The 16,706-nt window shown below is 41.7% G+C and overlaps 1 protein-coding gene across 4 annotated transcripts; it reads right to left on the bottom strand.

Moving 5' to 3' along the window:
* Positions 1–2,785: 2,785 nt before the first annotated feature.
* Positions 2,786–14,958, bottom strand: LOC143482145 (olfactomedin-like protein 2A). Of its 4 annotated transcripts, none has more exons than XM_076980414.1 (8): positions 14,730–14,958; positions 12,502–12,762; positions 11,939–12,046; positions 9,394–9,567; positions 9,049–9,274; positions 7,624–7,875; positions 4,999–5,178; positions 2,786–4,711 (listed from the first exon to the last, which is right to left on the bottom strand). In XM_076980414.1, the coding sequence occupies exons 1-8, from the start codon at positions 14,796–14,798 to the stop codon at positions 4,104–4,106; spliced, it is 1,878 nt and encodes a 625-aa protein (XP_076836529.1). In that variant the 5' UTR covers positions 14,799–14,958; the 3' UTR covers positions 2,786–4,103. The 4 variants fall into 4 exon arrangements, with proteins under 4 accessions (XP_076836529.1, XP_076836530.1, XP_076836531.1 ...); XM_076980415.1 differs by lacking the exon at positions 14,730–14,958 and adding an exon at positions 14,000–14,246; XM_076980416.1 differs by lacking the exon at positions 14,730–14,958 and adding an exon at positions 13,859–13,987.
* Between the last annotated feature and the right edge of the window lie 1,748 nt (positions 14,959–16,706).

The raw sequence follows: 16,706 nt of genomic DNA, 5'->3' as shown, positions 1-16,706 counted from the left end.
ACATGGCAATTGTGCTGATCTTCATTTAGAAGTTATTAAAATAAAAATGTGTATGTGTGTGTGTGTGTGTGTGTGTGTGTGCGTGCGTGTGTGTGTGCCAAATCTCATTTAAGAGGCATGTCTAACTTTGAGATATACTGTGAACAGTTGATGTGACTTCAGGAAGATAAACAAAAACTGATTTATTTTTATGCTCAAGTGAGCATGCTGGTTTCATTTAGGTTTGCTATCACAACCCTCTCTTGGAACTAATTTTGTGACATGAGGAATAAGGAGAACTTACTCATCAGCATTTCTCTCATCTCTCATCAACACCATCATTTCTGCCTCTTTACTCAGACATTATAAACCATAAGCACACTTCATGTTTTTGATTGAGAAGAAATGCATTAAGGACATATCTAGGTCATGATCAGACAGTAAAGCTGAAATAATACTGGTTCTTAAGAAGTATTTTTGAACATACTTTAACAACACATAAGCTGAAGATAACACACATAAGTCACATAACTTGAAAAGGGTGACCCAAACACAGCAGTGCTCTGCTGTAGTGTCATGTGTCCAGCTATGTGGAGAAGATATGTCAACAGGACTGGGCAGGAGTTATCACTGTACCACCCAGATATTCCACCTCACATAACAGGCAGAAATAACATCTCAAAGTTTTATGTCACAAAACAGAGTATAGGCACGGCATAGTAAAGATAAAATGCTGGTAACATGGCAGAATTCACCATAAATGCATTTTTGTAATGTAATGTAAACAGTTCCCAATGAGTTCCCAATGTAATCATTCTCTCTCTCTCTCTCTCTCTCTCTCTCTCTCTCTCTCTCTCTCTCCCTCTCTTCCTGCATATTTCCTGCAATGTTTTACTTTCAGGTAATTATTTATCTCACTGCAGTAACATGTTGTGGAATATTCAGGAAGTACAGAAACAAGGTGATGGTTTTGCCACCTTCAGCAGGTTTATTTTAACATATTACATTATTTAACATTTTACATTATATACATACAGTCACATGCAACAGGACATAATTTCATCTTTCCTACACTGCACTTTTGTGAAGTTTGTTTTTAATAGCACAATGGTGAGATTACTTTCTGATCAATGACATAAGCAACTTTACGAGCACCCCTGTATTGTCATTAGTGTATCACAATTATGTCAACACTGGGACTTCAGCAGGACCAAACTCTCACACGAATTGATCTGCACTAAAAGGCATTTTGTTTTTGGCAGTGCTACATTACCTTCACATTGATTCTTGGGCGCAAAGCTGCTAGAAGCAATTGGGCTGATATTCCCCTTACCCTAGATGGCTTTTCAGTAACACCTAAATCTACCACAAAAAGGTTTGATGTCGCTATTGATTCGGATTTTTCATTTGACACACACATATGCAATGTCATTAAGGCTGCCTTTTTCCATTTACATAATATCGCCAAGCTGAGACACTTTCATTAGCTGATGCAGAGAAGCTGGTCCATGCTTTTGTCTCGTCAAGATTGGACTACTGTAATAATCTTCTAATTGGATGCCCTAAACAGGCCATAAAGAAGCTAAAACTGCAGCTGGAGTCATAACTAAGGCATTACACTGGCTTCCGATTAAATATCGAAATGAATAAAAAATTCTTCTGTTGACCTATAAGGCGTTAAATTTCTGAGTGAACTCATTGCTTACTACAACCCATCTCGCTCTTTGCGCTCCCAAAATGCTGGATTTTTGATAGTTCCAAATGATAGTTTGTAAGACTACATCAGGATGCAGAGCTTTCTTCTTTAAAGCCCCTCAATTATTGAATAGCCTTCCAGCTCCAAGAGATTCTAACAGTTCCAATCTCTAAATCTAGACTTAAGACTCACCTATTTAGGTGTGGGGCTCGGAGGCCACCAGACGTTGAGACTTCTGGTAATCTGAGATGTTGATGCTGTCATCCAGCTGTGTCATGGAATCATTCTAGTTGTGACAATGACTTGGCAGGAAAGCAACGTCAGAAGCCATCCAGAGCCACATGCTAATCACTGGCACATGAGCTATGTATGTTTAAATCAATGGCAATCAATGGTTGTCAACCTGTATGGTCCATCTTTGTGCATGCTTCTACCCAAGACGATTGCATGCAAGCACCTAGGAGATGGTCTGGCTTGCCGGTGGATGTACTGATGCCAGGGTTGGATGTGCCATTGCTGCAAGAGGACGTGCTGAGGCTAGCTCCTACCCGAGGCTCACCATCTGAAGGGACTGTGGACTACTTGGCCAGGGAACTAGAACCATAACTATAGAACTACCTTTTGACCACAAATACGGACTTGTGCCAACAGGCCACCCAATGAAGGATGGGTTCCCTTTTGAGTCTTGGTCCTCCAAAGGTTTCTTCCTAATCCCCACCATCATAGGGAGTTTTTCCTTGCCACCGTCACCTTTGTCTTGCTCATTAGGGATCTGGACCCATGCGATTGCAAAGTTCTTTTATGACAACATGTGTTGTAAAAAGTGCTATATAAATAAATTTGATTTTGACATCCAAAACATACTGCAAGTTGGAGGTAGCATTACATATTACACACATTTAATACTGTAATACTGCCATTAGTGAACACGCGTCTGGGAAAGACCTTGAGATTCAAATCGAGCCTTATGTGGAACATTAGGTTCACGTTTCCTGAGCATCTAGTTAGAGACCACAATCTTCCACATCTAAACGCAGAAAGCACGCACCCAAAAAAGTACATACACATGGGTTTATAGAAGTTTTTAAATGAGCAGGCATGACGCAAATGCAGCAGTAGAATATTTTAATAAGCAACCACGACAAAAAGCACAGAACAAAGCACAAGAAAATACAAACTACATGGGATACACAGACTGCAACTAACAAACTGCGAGGGAATACAACACACAAGCATACACAGCAACAATACAAATACAAAACCCACCCAAAACAAAACTAAACGGACAGACAAAGAACAGAGAACATTTGGAGGAATTAAGGTAAGGACTAACCAACAACAACAACAGAGATCAATGTACATTAAAGGGAGACAGAACAAAGAGGGTGCAAAGATAGGCATAAAGCAAACTAAGAATGAAATAACTGCGAAAGATGCAATATAAAACAGGAACCGGGATTACACAAACAAAGAGGATTAGACAGAGTACTCAAGGGAACAGGCATAAGGCAGAGTAATTTACAATGAACGTACAGGGAACGACCGAAAAGGGAGCAGGGAGGATGTCGAACATTTAAACACAGGCAACAGGGGAATTAAACGAGACAAGACTAAGCGATAACGAGAGGGGTGTGACAACAGAGGGAAACCAAGGAAACGCAGAAACAAGGAGGGGCTAGGATAAACGACACAGGACTGGGGCGGAGGGCGGAGCCAGACATGACAGTAGTAATATAATGTTTTTGATATCTTAGTTAAACTTCTATAAAAGCTGTTACTAATAAATAGGTTTGTTATGATTATTTATATTATGTTTAATCCATCCATACAGAGATAAACAAAGAAAAAACTGTTACGAGGTACTATATGTACACTTATGAACCTTATCAAGTGTTTCTTGTAGAAGTTAATATGCAGTTAGAAGTTAATTTTCTTTATTATTATTATTTTCTTTATTTGTATCCACTAAAAAGCACATTTCTCCTGCAGGCTTGGTATTATACTGAAGCAGGTGATTCAGGGTTAATGCACTCAGAAAGGATTAGCTCTAGAGTTTTAGGACTCTGTTTAGGACTTAAATATGCATCTGTAATTCTAGAATTTGTCTGAAATTGTGTCATGGGGTATCTAACAAAGCAAAAGTAGAAACTGTTTTTAAAACATATTTATTTTTTTAATAAGACTTTTAAATGTCAAACTTGACTAGACTGAAGTGATTTTGGAGACCACAAAAATTTAAAGTGGTCCCATTACATAAGAAACACACAAAAACACCATTTAATTCATATGCACTCACACACATACACACATAGATTCACATAGACAAAATTATCCAGCTGTAGCAGCCTGAACATTAGATTACATGAGCCAGTCAGGAATCTGACAGGCTGGAGCAGCCGCTTGGTTGGTGTCAGTGTCTCCTGTGATGTCATTTCTGCTCCTGCTCTATAAAGGTGATATTGTAGGTGACCTGGTGTCCATTGTCCCAAGCATACAGTACCTTTTCCTTCGGATTATAGTCAATCTGTGTGGTGAAGGCATACTCGTTCACAAACAGTAGCCCCGGAGACGCCTCAGCACCCGTGTGTGTGTCATATGCATACGATACTTCAGCGTCTTGCCGATCATACACATCAACGGCATATAGAACACCACAGGCAATAAAGCAGTTTCCATAAGTGTTCCTTCTCAGCCCTGTCCGCCATGTTGTTTCCTTCCGGAGAGACAGGTCACTGGGGTCGAGCTTGGCTACCACAATGACTTCAGAGTGGTCGTAATCAGCTGATGGGTATATGACCCACAGTCCACTCTCGTCCACGGCGAGGTCAATGTCCGAGTGGCCCTTCCATTTCCAGGGTGTGGTGTCTTCATACACGGCATCATGGAGCTGCATCCAGGCCGACACGTAGCGCCTACGCAGCTCAAACTTGATGATATTCTTGGTGAAAGCGCGGTTATAATAAAACGCCCCACTGTACACCACATGTCCAGTTCCGATCCAGTTATAGGGTAGTTTGTACAGGTTACTCCAACGGCCTACAACAGAAAGATCATTTGAATTGTGAAGGATAACCTGTGCGTTCAACTGGGATAGCCGTGTATTATTAAATTAAAAATAGACTAGACACACAAACACTGCTAACAATTTTCATTGTTTCATCACTATCTGTAACTATGTAATTCAAAGCACATAATTAAGCATGTGATGTCACAGTATCACACTGGCTGATTAAGCCATTACTGCAGAACCTCATATGCACATGAAGATGAAGACAAAGGCTTCACATTCACACTCAGCCATACACCTCACCTGAGGCTCTTACCTTGTTTGAAGTTGTCTAAGTTTCTGAACTCCACCAGATTGTTTCCATAGTAATAGTTGGTGACATAGATTTTAGAGTCCTTGGCGACAGGGTCCTTCATCCATGCCCCCTCATTCCTGCCATAGCTGTGATGTTTCACTGGTTGAGCCACATATGCTATTGTTCCCTCACACACAACCTCTTTAAAACAGAAAACAGCATTTACCACCATTTATTTTGTGGCAGTGTTAAATTCCTGACTGGCCAAAAGGGCCGGCTTTCACAAGAGGCGGACGCACTTATCTCTTGCTCCTGCATTCCCTTCACTGGTCTGTGCTTAGCTTAGCTTAGCTTCTCTGTCTCGAGTACCCTGACGCTACTCTTCGAATTTGAACAAAGACAATGGAATTGATTAGGCGGTCTCTCAACGCAATTGACACTTTTATTTTTCCACGAGGAGTCATGGTGTGGGAGAACCCAAATGTCCAGACGGAACGTTCTCATCTGGATATGTGTTTGACTCAGGGGGGACGTGGCGTAGTTTGTGTCTCGCACATCTCTCCCTGGAAGATGTTGAGGACGTGTTCTTATTTGGAACTTTGATCACTGGGTTTCTGCTGATTGGAGTATGTGTTGCCCTGGTGTATCGGGAAATTATAAGAATGGGGTCAATTATCAAATGCCAACAAAAATTGCCCAATTGGATTGATGCGATGGGTAGAGCTGTCGGAACGCAGACTGTGACTGTTAGTAAAAGCTTGGATTTGATCATGGAAGGTCTCGCTGCTCTACGTGCAAAGATGAATCAGTTGGGAGACCACTGACAGAGGAGTTTTGCGTGCTCAAAGATGGGCTCCTTGCTAAATTCTTCATTTTCGCTTATCTACATTGGTGCCCAAACAAAATTCTCCCTGAAGGTCGTCGTCTTGGATACCTGCTCCTTCCCACACACAGAGACTGTCAGAAGGATGGCTCTCGCCTTCCACCGCGAACTTTGACACAAAAACTGTATGCTAGGCCTCTGGCTCCTCCCTCCCCATTGAATGAATCACAGTTTTCCTCACATTACAGTTTTCCACGCCCCCTTGTGTGCATTACTCTGGTTGTGGTACTGTTTGTTGTGCTCACATTTCCTGGACTACTTTGTACATAGTGTTCTGTGTTTCAGTTTAAATATCTTTTTACTTTAGTTTTTATTAATAGGCGTTGTATTTGCAAATGCTCATCTCATCATCATATACATATTCTTGGTTACTATAGTTTCTACCAGAGATGAACTAATGATAAGTGCTCGTTGGTATGGCTGCATGGACACTGCTGTGTCTATATTCACTTCCACTGACAGTCTGAGGGGTTCTGTAAGTCTGTTGGCAAAGTGACAAGAAATCTGACTTTCATTACAATGCCTATACAACTGCTTATAGAAACAAAGTGAGACACACACTGTAGTACACCTAAGTAAAAAACTTTCAATAAAAATCTCTCTATAATTCAAGACCAGCTCACTCCTATTAATTTTTAAGTCAGAAAGGGGAAAAGAATTTGGAGTTTTTTTTATGTAGTTTCTCTTTCTCTCTCTCTATCCCTCTCTCTGTCCCTTAGATGAAAAGGGGTGACCAATTGGATTAGGAGACTGCTACTTGATCACAAGACTGGATGAGTGTGACTGTGCGACCCGAAACACCCGATTACCTCAGGATAATGCAAGAAGGGTTACATGCACTGCATTCCATGTGTCCCCCCGTATTAATGGAAGCAGTGTGTCTGTGGTTAAAACTGCCGCCCCGTGTTAGGATGTTGGTTGTACCTTCTATAGTGTGTAGTTGATGGTGTTATCCAGTGTAAAGATGTTGGTTGTACCTTCTATAGTGTGTAGTTGATGGTGTTATCCAGTGTAAAGATGTAAAGATGTTGGTTGTACCTTCTATAGTGTGTAGTTGATGGTGTTATCCAGTGTAAAGATGTAAAGATGTTGGTTGTACCATCTATAGTGTGTAGTTGATGGTGTTATCCAGTGCTAGGAAGCTGGTTGTACCTGCTACAGTGGGTGTGTAGTTGATGATGTTATCCAGTGTAAAGATGTTGGTTGTACCTTCTATAGTGTGTAGTTGATGGTGTTATCCAGTGTTAGGAAGCTGGTTGTACCTGCTACAGTGGGTGTGTAGTTGATGATGTTATCCAGTGTAAAGATGTTGGTTGTACCTTCTATAGTGTGTAGTTGATGGTGTTATCCAGTGCTAGGAAGCTGGTTGTACCTGCTACAGTGGGTGTGTAGTTGATGATGTTATCCAGTGTAAAGATGTTGGTTGTACCTTCTATAGTGTGTAGTTGATGGTGTTATCCAGTGCTAGGAAGCTGGTTGTACCTGCTACAGTGGGTGTGTAGTTGATGATGTTATCCAGTGTAAAGATGTTGGTTGTACCTTCTATAGTGTGTAGTTGATGGTGTTATCCAGTGTTAGGAAGCTGGTTGTACCTGCTACAGTGGGTGTGTAGTTGATGATGTTATCCAGTGTAAAGATGTTGGTTGTACCTTCTATAGTGTGTAGTTGATGGTGTTATCCAGTGTAAAGATGTAAAGATGTTGGTTGTACCTTCTATAGTGTGTGGTCGATGGTGTTATCCAGTGTTGGGAAGCTGGTTGTACCTGCTACAGTAGGTGTGTAGTTGATGGTATTATCCTGTAGTGTTAGCAAGACGGTTGGAGCTGTTCGCTCCTCTTTAGCTACTGTTCTGCTGGTTGTTGTGCTCTGAGTTGTTGTTGTTGTGGTAGTTGTAGTGCTGGATGCCATTGTTGTTGCTGCAGTTGCATTGGTGTATGTTGACAGAGTGGTGGGTAGTGTGATGGCTTCCTCAACCTCCTGCATCGTGTTAGCTTCATCAGATTCTGCCTCAAGACCTGTAAGCCGTGGAAAAAGCATGAATTAACTGGTTATAACCATGGACAGTGACAATAAAATCTAACCAAACTCCAAACTGATTCCACTAAGACTACAAAACAGGAATAACTTAATGAATTAATGAATGGACTAATTAATGAGCTTAAATTTCAGTTGTCTAGTATGAGGAAATAGGTCTGTCGCACCTGGATATAATTTCAGCAATAGACGGCAATAGACTGCAGACACACACACTCATACTATTTAGTAAGACCCTTCTGATAATGTAGCCTATGCCATCCAGGAACTGATATAAAATTAGCATTATGATGAAACATGTTTGTGTGAGTGTCTGAAAGAGGGAGAGAGATGTGTGAGGTGAGGAAAAGGAAATATTATTTTGCATTTTCGTTCTGTGTTTGTGAGACATCCATTTGCCCAAGTGCACGTGTGTGTGTGTGTGTGTGTGTGTATGTGTGTGTGTGTGTGAGTGTGTGTGTGTGTGTGTGTGTATGTGTGTGTGTGTGTGTGTGTGTGTGTCTGAGCACATGTGTTTATTGGCACACACTGCATGAAATGCCTGGCCTGAAACAGATAAGTCCCCATGAGTTGAGCAGTCTTGTTTAAGGATGCTTGTGTCAGCATTGTGTGTGTGTGTGTGTGTGTGTGTGTGTGTGTGTGTGTGTGTGTGTGTGTTTGAATAACAGTCCGTCACTGGTTGTGGCAGATTTATTAGCACGGGGAAGGAACAGTGAAATCCTGCCTGGCTCCTAACTCTCTGATCAAGATTGTTTACTGTTCACAGTAATTAACTACATATGAGTCATTTCAGCCCTGAATCTGCATTCATAACACAATCTGTTGAAACATTCATAGACTATTTGTGTGTTTGTGTGTGCATGCATGTGTGTATGTTTGCGTGTGTTTATGTGCGTGTGTGAATGTGTGTATGTATGTATGTTATGAACTGGATTAAATCTGGACTTGTGTGTGGCAGGATGGCAGAGATGCAGGCTAAACTCACTTGGATATCTCTGCTGTTGGGCATGCTGTCAGAGCTTAGGTGAAGGTGCAGAAGAGCTCGGCTCACATCTCTCTGTCTCTCCCTACACGTTACCTGTGTGGTCTCCCTTTGTCTCTCCCTACACATTACCTGTGTTGTGTCTCTCTCTCTGTGTCTCCATACCTCTTACCTGTGTTGTGACCTGGTTTGGTTGCTTTGTAGTAGGTGATGCCTCGAATGTGTCCCTGGTGCTGTTGGCTGGGTCGGCTTTTTCCCGCTGACTCTGCTCTCTTGAGTCCACTGGACCCCTCCTGCCTGGCCTTGACTGGCTTGGTTGTTTTGGCTGGAGCTTTTCCTTTCTCTGATTTTTTGGTGGCAAATGTGCTTGAGTCTTTCAGCTTCCCATCAATTGTGGTCTGCAAATGTAACACAACCAGCAATCACAGCATATAGGTATTGGCTTTTGTGGACTGCATTGGATTGTGTGTGAGAGAGAACGGTTCTGTCATTAGAATTGTAACTTATCTGCATGTACCTTGTTGTTAAGACTGGAGTCCTTCTGTTGCAACCAAAGGTTCAGATTGGATAGTTCTTTCTTTATGCTAATCATGATGTCAGAATGATTTTCATATTGTCGCAACTCGTTGGTCAGAACTGCCATGCTGTCTCGCACAACTTCATTTTCCCGGGTTAGGTTGGTCTTGATGACCTAATGAAGAGAAAGACTGTATCTCAAATAGACTCTCTACTCTGGGTCTCTTCTGGATTACCTTAATTTAATGGAGAGCACGTACAACCTGCGGAGGAAACTCATTTCAGCCACAGTATTCACAATCTCATTCTTTCAATACCCAGAGCTTGTGACCATAGGTGAGAGTGAGAGCATAGATTGACCAGTAAATTGAGAGCTTTGCCTATTGGCTCAGCTCTCTCTTCACCACAACAGTCTGATATAGCGTCTGTAACACTGCAGTTGCCACACCAATCCGCTTGTCAACCTCACGTTCCATCCTTCCCTCACTCGTGAACAAGAACCCGAGATACTTGAACTCCTCCACTAGAGTCAAGGACTCACTCCCAACTCAGAGAGGGCACTCCATCCTTGTGAGTACCATGGTCTCAGTTTTAGAGGTGCCGATTCTCATCCTAGCTGTTTTGCACTCTGCCGCAAACTGATCCAGCGAGTGCTGGACTGGTTACCCTTGCAAGGGTAAAAAGCTGGTGCAGTGTTCCACGACCAGGATGGAACCTGCATTGTTCCTCTTGTTCCTCTTGACTCTTTTCTCCAGCGTCCCTGCATAGATCTTAACGGGAAAGCTGAGGAGTGTGATTCCCCAATAGTTGGAGGACACCCTCTGGTCCACTTTCTTAAAAAGGGGAACCACCACCCTCTTTTGCCAATCCAGAGGCACTGCCCCCGATGTCCACGCGATGTTGCAAAGATATGTCAACCAGGCCAGCCTCACAACATTTAGAGCCTTAAGATTCAGGGTGGATCTCATCCCACTACCCTACCACTACCCTGGTCACCTCAGCTCAAGTGATGGGCTAACTCTCGTCCGAGTCTGCCAGTTCAGCTTCCTCTATGGAAGGCATGATGGTCAGATTTAGAAGATCCTCATAGATTTCCTTCACTGCCTAATGACATCCCCAGTCAAGGTCAGCAGCTTCCCAGCCTCTCCTAAGTCACCTGAAGATTTGCCAGAATCTTCTCAGAGCCGAACAAAAGTTACTTTCCATGGCCTCACCAAACTCCTCCCACACCCAAATGTTTGCCTCCGCAACAGCCGAAGCTCTGAAAATCCATCACTATCAGAAGTAAACAGTTTCAATGTATACCTTCGAATAACCAGTTAGAAAATAAAGGAAAGTTTTAAACATTTATGTAATTCATATGTTTAGAGGTAATTCATGCATTTTCACCAAGAACAGGTGTGTCTCAAATTAACACCTTGTTCTCCATGTGGTGAGCTAACAGGAAGTTAATTTATTTTCTAGGGTGTCACAGTGTAAGAATTATTACGACATCACAATTTTCACTCCTCAAAATGCTGATGATGAACATGTTTCTACATTTTTTATAGATTACAGGCTGAAACCCACAATGAACCTCCAAACTACACCAGATTGTAAAACATCACCACACAGAACATATTATAACTCAGCACATTACAGCCTCAAACTCCTCAGTACACAAACCAAACCCTTCACCAATACCAGAGGTGGAAAGTTTTTACTAGTTTTTAATATTAAAAATACTATTCATTTGAAGATTTTTTACTTAAGTACAAGTAAAGTTACTAGTCTAAAAATCTACTCAAGTTAAAAGTAAAATGTACTCTTGTTAAATGTGTGGATTTAGCCACATACGTTTACATTTACGGCATTTAGCAGACGCTCTTATCCAGAGCGACTTACAAAAGTGCTAAGTGTTTAGTCAGAATATGCATCTCTATCTAGTATAAACAAGTTTAAATCCAAACTACTCGAGCTCAAGCACTGCCATAAACAGTTGCCAGTGCTGATACCTAGAAACAAGACAACAAAATATAAGATTAGACATAGAGCAATACCTAGCAAGACTGAAATACCTACAAGACTACATGCAGTGTGAGTGCAATAATTAGCAAGTGTTCCCAGAAATAAAGTGCAATTACAATCTATATACCAATGCCACATGCGTGTGCTTTCAGCATACACACATGTTTATTGATTATGAAGTTGCGCAGACAGGGCACATTCACATAAACACACTGACGAGACTGACAAAGACGAGTACAAGAGACTGCGTAAACGCAAATTAAATAGACGAACTACACGAGCCCAGAGTGATGGTGAGACGAGCCACATCTGAGACCAATGAACACACTTGCATGGAACCACTCCCACGAAAAGCTCCAGACCTTAGCTCCAGACCTTAATAGATTACACAATTAAACCAATTCTGCACCGAATGCTAGAATATAGTAAAATGTGCCAATTAGAAAATAGTACACTACAACTCAACATTATTCTCAAAATATGAGAACCCAGCATTGAGGGTCACAAAATGTATTTGATAAAATTTAGCTTCCACTCACCTCCTCCAGATTGTTCATCTCAGATACCACTTTGTTAATGTAGGAGTGGACCTTCAACAGGTCCATACTGAACAGAGTTCCATGCAGCAGATCCACCATCGATTGCAGCTAGGGTACCGTTAGAGAGACAGAAAGACAGCAAAAAAAATGGAGTTGGAGAGACAGAAAGACAGCAAGAAATAGAGTTAGAGAGGAAGCAAGACAGGGACAGAGTGTGGCTGAAAGACTAGATGAAGCAGTAGTCTGAGATACATACACACACTTCGCTCCAGAGTTGTATTAGTGTTTTGTGTGTGTGTGTGTGTGTGTGTGTGTGTGTGTGTGTGTGTGTGCATGAAAGAGAGAGAGAAGGAGTAAAATAGATAAAGTATGTGAGCAGCATTTTTATTATTATTAGTATTTATTAAAAATGTATTTATTGATTAGTAATATTAGGATTTAATCAGGATTATATATTAAATCCTAATTTATATAATCAGGATAATATCAGGATTTGAATTTCAGTTTCTGTGTATGAACATGTATTTACTTTATAGTGTGGGTGTGTGTGTTTGTGTGTGTACCTTGAGCAGTTGGGGTGCCTGTTTTTTCAGTTTTTCCATCCTCCACTCATTTTCACAGGGGTTGAGTGAGGATGGTGGGGCGGTGCAGGAGCACCTGCAGTCAGCCCCTGAGCTCACTGTTTCTATGGAGTAGTAATCCTCCAACTTCACATCTCCACTCCTCAACCGCACACATGCATCTCGTGGCAAAGGACGCATCATGCATTTACAGCGGCAATCCGAACCCTCTGATGTCATGCGGACCTGATCCTCACTGAGCATCTGAGTTGACCGAATGAGAGAGAGAGAGAGAGAGAGAGAGAGAGAGAGAGAGAGAGAGAGAGAGAGAGAGAGAGAGAGAGAGGAATAATCAGAGAGGGCTGTAATGAATTACTTTAGCTTTTACCAAGCTATGCAGAAATAATATTTTGTATACCAGGGGATTTGTTTTATGGGGGAGGCTGGGTTATGGTGTTTGTACACTGCAGACCACCTTTCCTACCAAATCAGACACCTGCTCAAGTCAAATGTATTTGTAAAGCACGTTTTACAACAACTGTTGTCACAAAGCAGCTTTACCAAATGTCTGAGTCCAAGCCCCCAGTGAGCAAGCCAAAGGTGACAAGTGAAAAAAACTCCCTAGAGATTGAGGAAGAAACCTGAGAGGAACCAAGATGGGACTCATCCTCTTCTGGTTGGCAATGGATAAGACTCTCTCTCTCTCTCTCTCTCACACACACACACACACACACACACACACACACACACACACACACACACACACACACACACACACACACACACACACACACACACACACACACACACACACACACACACAGATATAAGCTCCCTATTCTGTCTCTGCAGGTCAGAATGCATGTATGTTGTTGCCATAGTGACTGACTGCCCAGAACAACTGCAGGAGCTAATTGCTTGGACAAGCCTAACCATCTCAAACTTAATCCCACACATGCACCAAGTGACAAACAAACACACATACACACAAAAAGTCTACAGTCCCTTCACTAGTAAATGAGAGTAGATCCGTGCATGTGTCATTATTTTTGTTAAATAAAAAGTTTCATACCTTGTTCAAAATGCATCATTTCCGAATAATAACTTATAACTTAACTTGACCAATTAACCTCATAATTCACACTTTTACAAATCTGCCAAAATATTTTTCTTTCGAATCCCAGAAAAGCATCAGGCCACTAGATCAAATAATAAAATATTACTTTTAATTTATTTTTGTCTTGTAATTAATCAAATTCGACCCGTTTGTAGCTGTCCTCGGGATGGATTATTTTCAGCCAGAAAGCCAAGGACTGTTTCTCTGACTAAAACAATATTAACTTGTTCCGAGAGGACGCACCGTTGTATCTTGACGTAACCACAGTTCACTGATACGATATTTCTTGTGCGGTTTTATTCCTGAGTCTTAATCCTTCCGCCACGGCTTCAGTGTTAGAAAAGTGCATTACAGTGTGCAGGTAAGAAAAACAGGTCTTCTTACTTGTTCCACAAATCTTACTATAAGTGTTGTAATTCCATTAACTGTCTTCTTCTACCAAGGTCACTGCGCACCAAACGAAATTGATTTACTCCACTTATCGAACTGCTGGCGCAAACCTACAGACAAACGGCCAGTGCCTGTTACATTAATAATTTTTTGTTGAAAATGTAAAAGATATTTGTTTGTCCCTGGAAGTTAAGCAGCTTAGGAAGGGCACAGACTGCAAACTGTTTTCACCGAGAGGCACTTCTGTGCCATTTTCTCATTCGCAATCTTGTTTCCCTTTGTAGTTGGTGGGACTCGTGCCACGGTTTGTTCTCGTGCATTTGACCGCATGCTGACCTGTCACGAGCCGCTCAGCAGGCGCTGGCCATAACCTTTTCAAACAGTTTACGTTTCCAAACACTAACATAAAACTCCAATCCCATAATAATAGAAACAATACAATTTCGAATCAATTCATTCACTGTTTAAACAAACGTACAGTGGAAAGTTACTTAACTGTAAAAGGGAAATTATGATAGGCTAGCACAGTGTGGACGGACTTTTTAACATTTTTTTCCTATCTGCAGTCGAAGGCTTGTTGCAGTACATACTTTTTAAATATGTTACAAAAAACGCAAAAATTTATTAAGCAGGATAAATAGTTACCTTTAATTAAAGCCCCATTGATTGTTTACGATTGCTGTATATCTTACAAATCAGACATGAAAGGGTTCCTTCTGAGTACCTTAATTTGGGAAACCACGTGCGTCGACATCAGGAGTAAACAGGACACCAGGAGAGGGAGGTTGTTCATTGCGTCGGTGAATAAAGCGACACCTCGGTAAACAGTTCCCTGTGGAAGGGGATCAAAAAACAAAGATCCACTCGCGCATACGCAGGAGCGTTTGTGGATCCACGCGCTGTCAGAAGCTGACGTGCAGTCTACATGTGGGGTCCCACACCAGAAGACTCTCTCTCTCTCTCTCTCTCTCTCTCACACACACACACACACACACACACACACACACACACACACACACACACACACACACACACACACGCGCGCGCACACACACACAACCTGCCCGTGAAATGTGCTATAGTTTGAACAACACTGCTTTAACATTAAATTACAGCATTTAATGTTTTTAATAATTTCTGGTAACGTTTTTCTTTAACAAATATAATCATTTGACTTCTGAATCAAAACAATGAATCGCCAACTATTCTCATGTAATTAAAACAACTTGCATCCCCTCTTTTTTTAATATTTTGAAATAACAATCACCACCGGGGGGCAGCAGCGATATGTCGCAGACCATGTGGCCGAATTCTTAAATTTGATTGAATTTGATGAGGAGCAGGAGTGGTAAATATGAGGAGCAGGAGTGGTAAATATGAGCAACAGGAGTGGTAAATATGAGGAGCAGGAGTGGTAAATATGAGGAGCAGGAGTGGTAAATATGAGGAGCAGGAGTGGTAAATATGAGGAGCAGGAGTGGTAAATATGAGGAACAGGAGTGGTAAATATGAGGAGCAGGAGTGGTAAATATGAGGAGCAGGAGTGGTAAATATGAGGAGCAGGAGTGGTAAATATGAGTAACAGGAGTGGTAAATATGAGGAGCAGGAGTGGTAAATATGAGGAACAGGAGTGGTAAATATGAGGAACAGGAGTGGTAAATATGAGGAACAGGAGTGGTAAATATGAGGAGCAGGAGTGGTAAATATGAGGAACAGGAGTGGTAAATATGAGGAGCAGGAGTGGTAAATATGAGGAGCAGGAGTGGTAAATATGAGGAACAGGAGTGGTAAATATGAGGAACAGGAGTGGTAAATATGAGGAACAGGAGTGGTAAATATGAGGAGCAGGAGTGGTAAATATGAGGAGCAGGAGTGGTAAATATGAGGAACAGGAGTGGTAAATATGAGGAGCAGGAGTGGTAAATATGAGGAACAGGAGTGGTAAATATGAGGAGCAGGAGTGGTAAATATGAGGAGCAGGAGTGGTAAATATGAGGAGCAGGAGTGGTAAATATGAGGAACAGGAGTGGTAAATATGAGGAACAGGAGTGGTAAATATGAGGAGCAGGAGTGGTAAATATGAGGAGCAGGAGTGGTAAATATGAGGAACAGGAGTGGTAAATATGAGGAGCAGGAGTGGTAAATATGAGGAACAGGAGTGGTAAATATGAGGAACAGGAGTGGTAAATATGAGGAGCAGGAGTGGTAAATATGAGGAGCAGGAGTGGTAAATATGAGGAACAGGAGTGGTAAATATGAGGAGCAGGAGTGGTAAATATGAGGAACAGGAGTGGTAAATATGAGGAACAGGAGTGGTAAATATGAGGAGCAGGAGTGGTAAATATGAGGAGCAGGAGTGGTAAATATGAGGAGCAGGAGTGGTAAATATGAGGAACAGGAGTGGTAAATATGAGGAACAGGAGTGGTAAATATGAGGAGCAGGAGTGGTAAATATGAGGAACAGGAGTGGTAAATATGAGGAACAGGAGTGGTAAATATGAGGAGCAGGAGTGGTAAATATGAGGAACAGGAGTGGTAAATATGAGGAACAGGAGTGGTAAATATGAGGAACAGGAGTGGTAAATATGAGGAGCAGGAGTGGTAAATATGAGGAGCAGGAGTGGTAAATATGAGGGACAGTAGTGGTAAATATGAGGAACAGGAGTGGTAAATATGAGGAACAGGAGTGGTAAATATGAG

The sequence above is a fragment of the Brachyhypopomus gauderio genome, chromosome 18 (assembly GCF_052324685.1).
Source record: "Brachyhypopomus gauderio isolate BG-103 chromosome 18, BGAUD_0.2, whole genome shotgun sequence".
In the NCBI taxonomy this organism is placed as follows: Eukaryota; Metazoa; Chordata; class Actinopteri; order Gymnotiformes; family Hypopomidae; genus Brachyhypopomus; species Brachyhypopomus gauderio.
The sequence above is the reverse complement of the archived record's forward strand: the minus strand, read 5'-3'. Positions and strand labels throughout refer to the sequence as shown.

Coding starts and splice junctions, on each gene's coding strand:
- LOC143482145 (XM_076980414.1), bottom strand. CDS start 14,798: ATGAACAACCTCCCTCTCCTGGTGTCCTGTTTACTCCTGATGTCGACG. Junction 9,275..9,393: donor ACTCCAGTCTTAACAACAAG/GTACATGCAGAT, acceptor TTACATTTGCAG/ACCACAATTGATGGGAAGCT. Junction 4,712..4,998: donor CTTAGACAACTTCAAACAAG/GTAAGAGCCTCA, acceptor TTTCTGTTGTAG/GCCGTTGGAGTAACCTGTAC.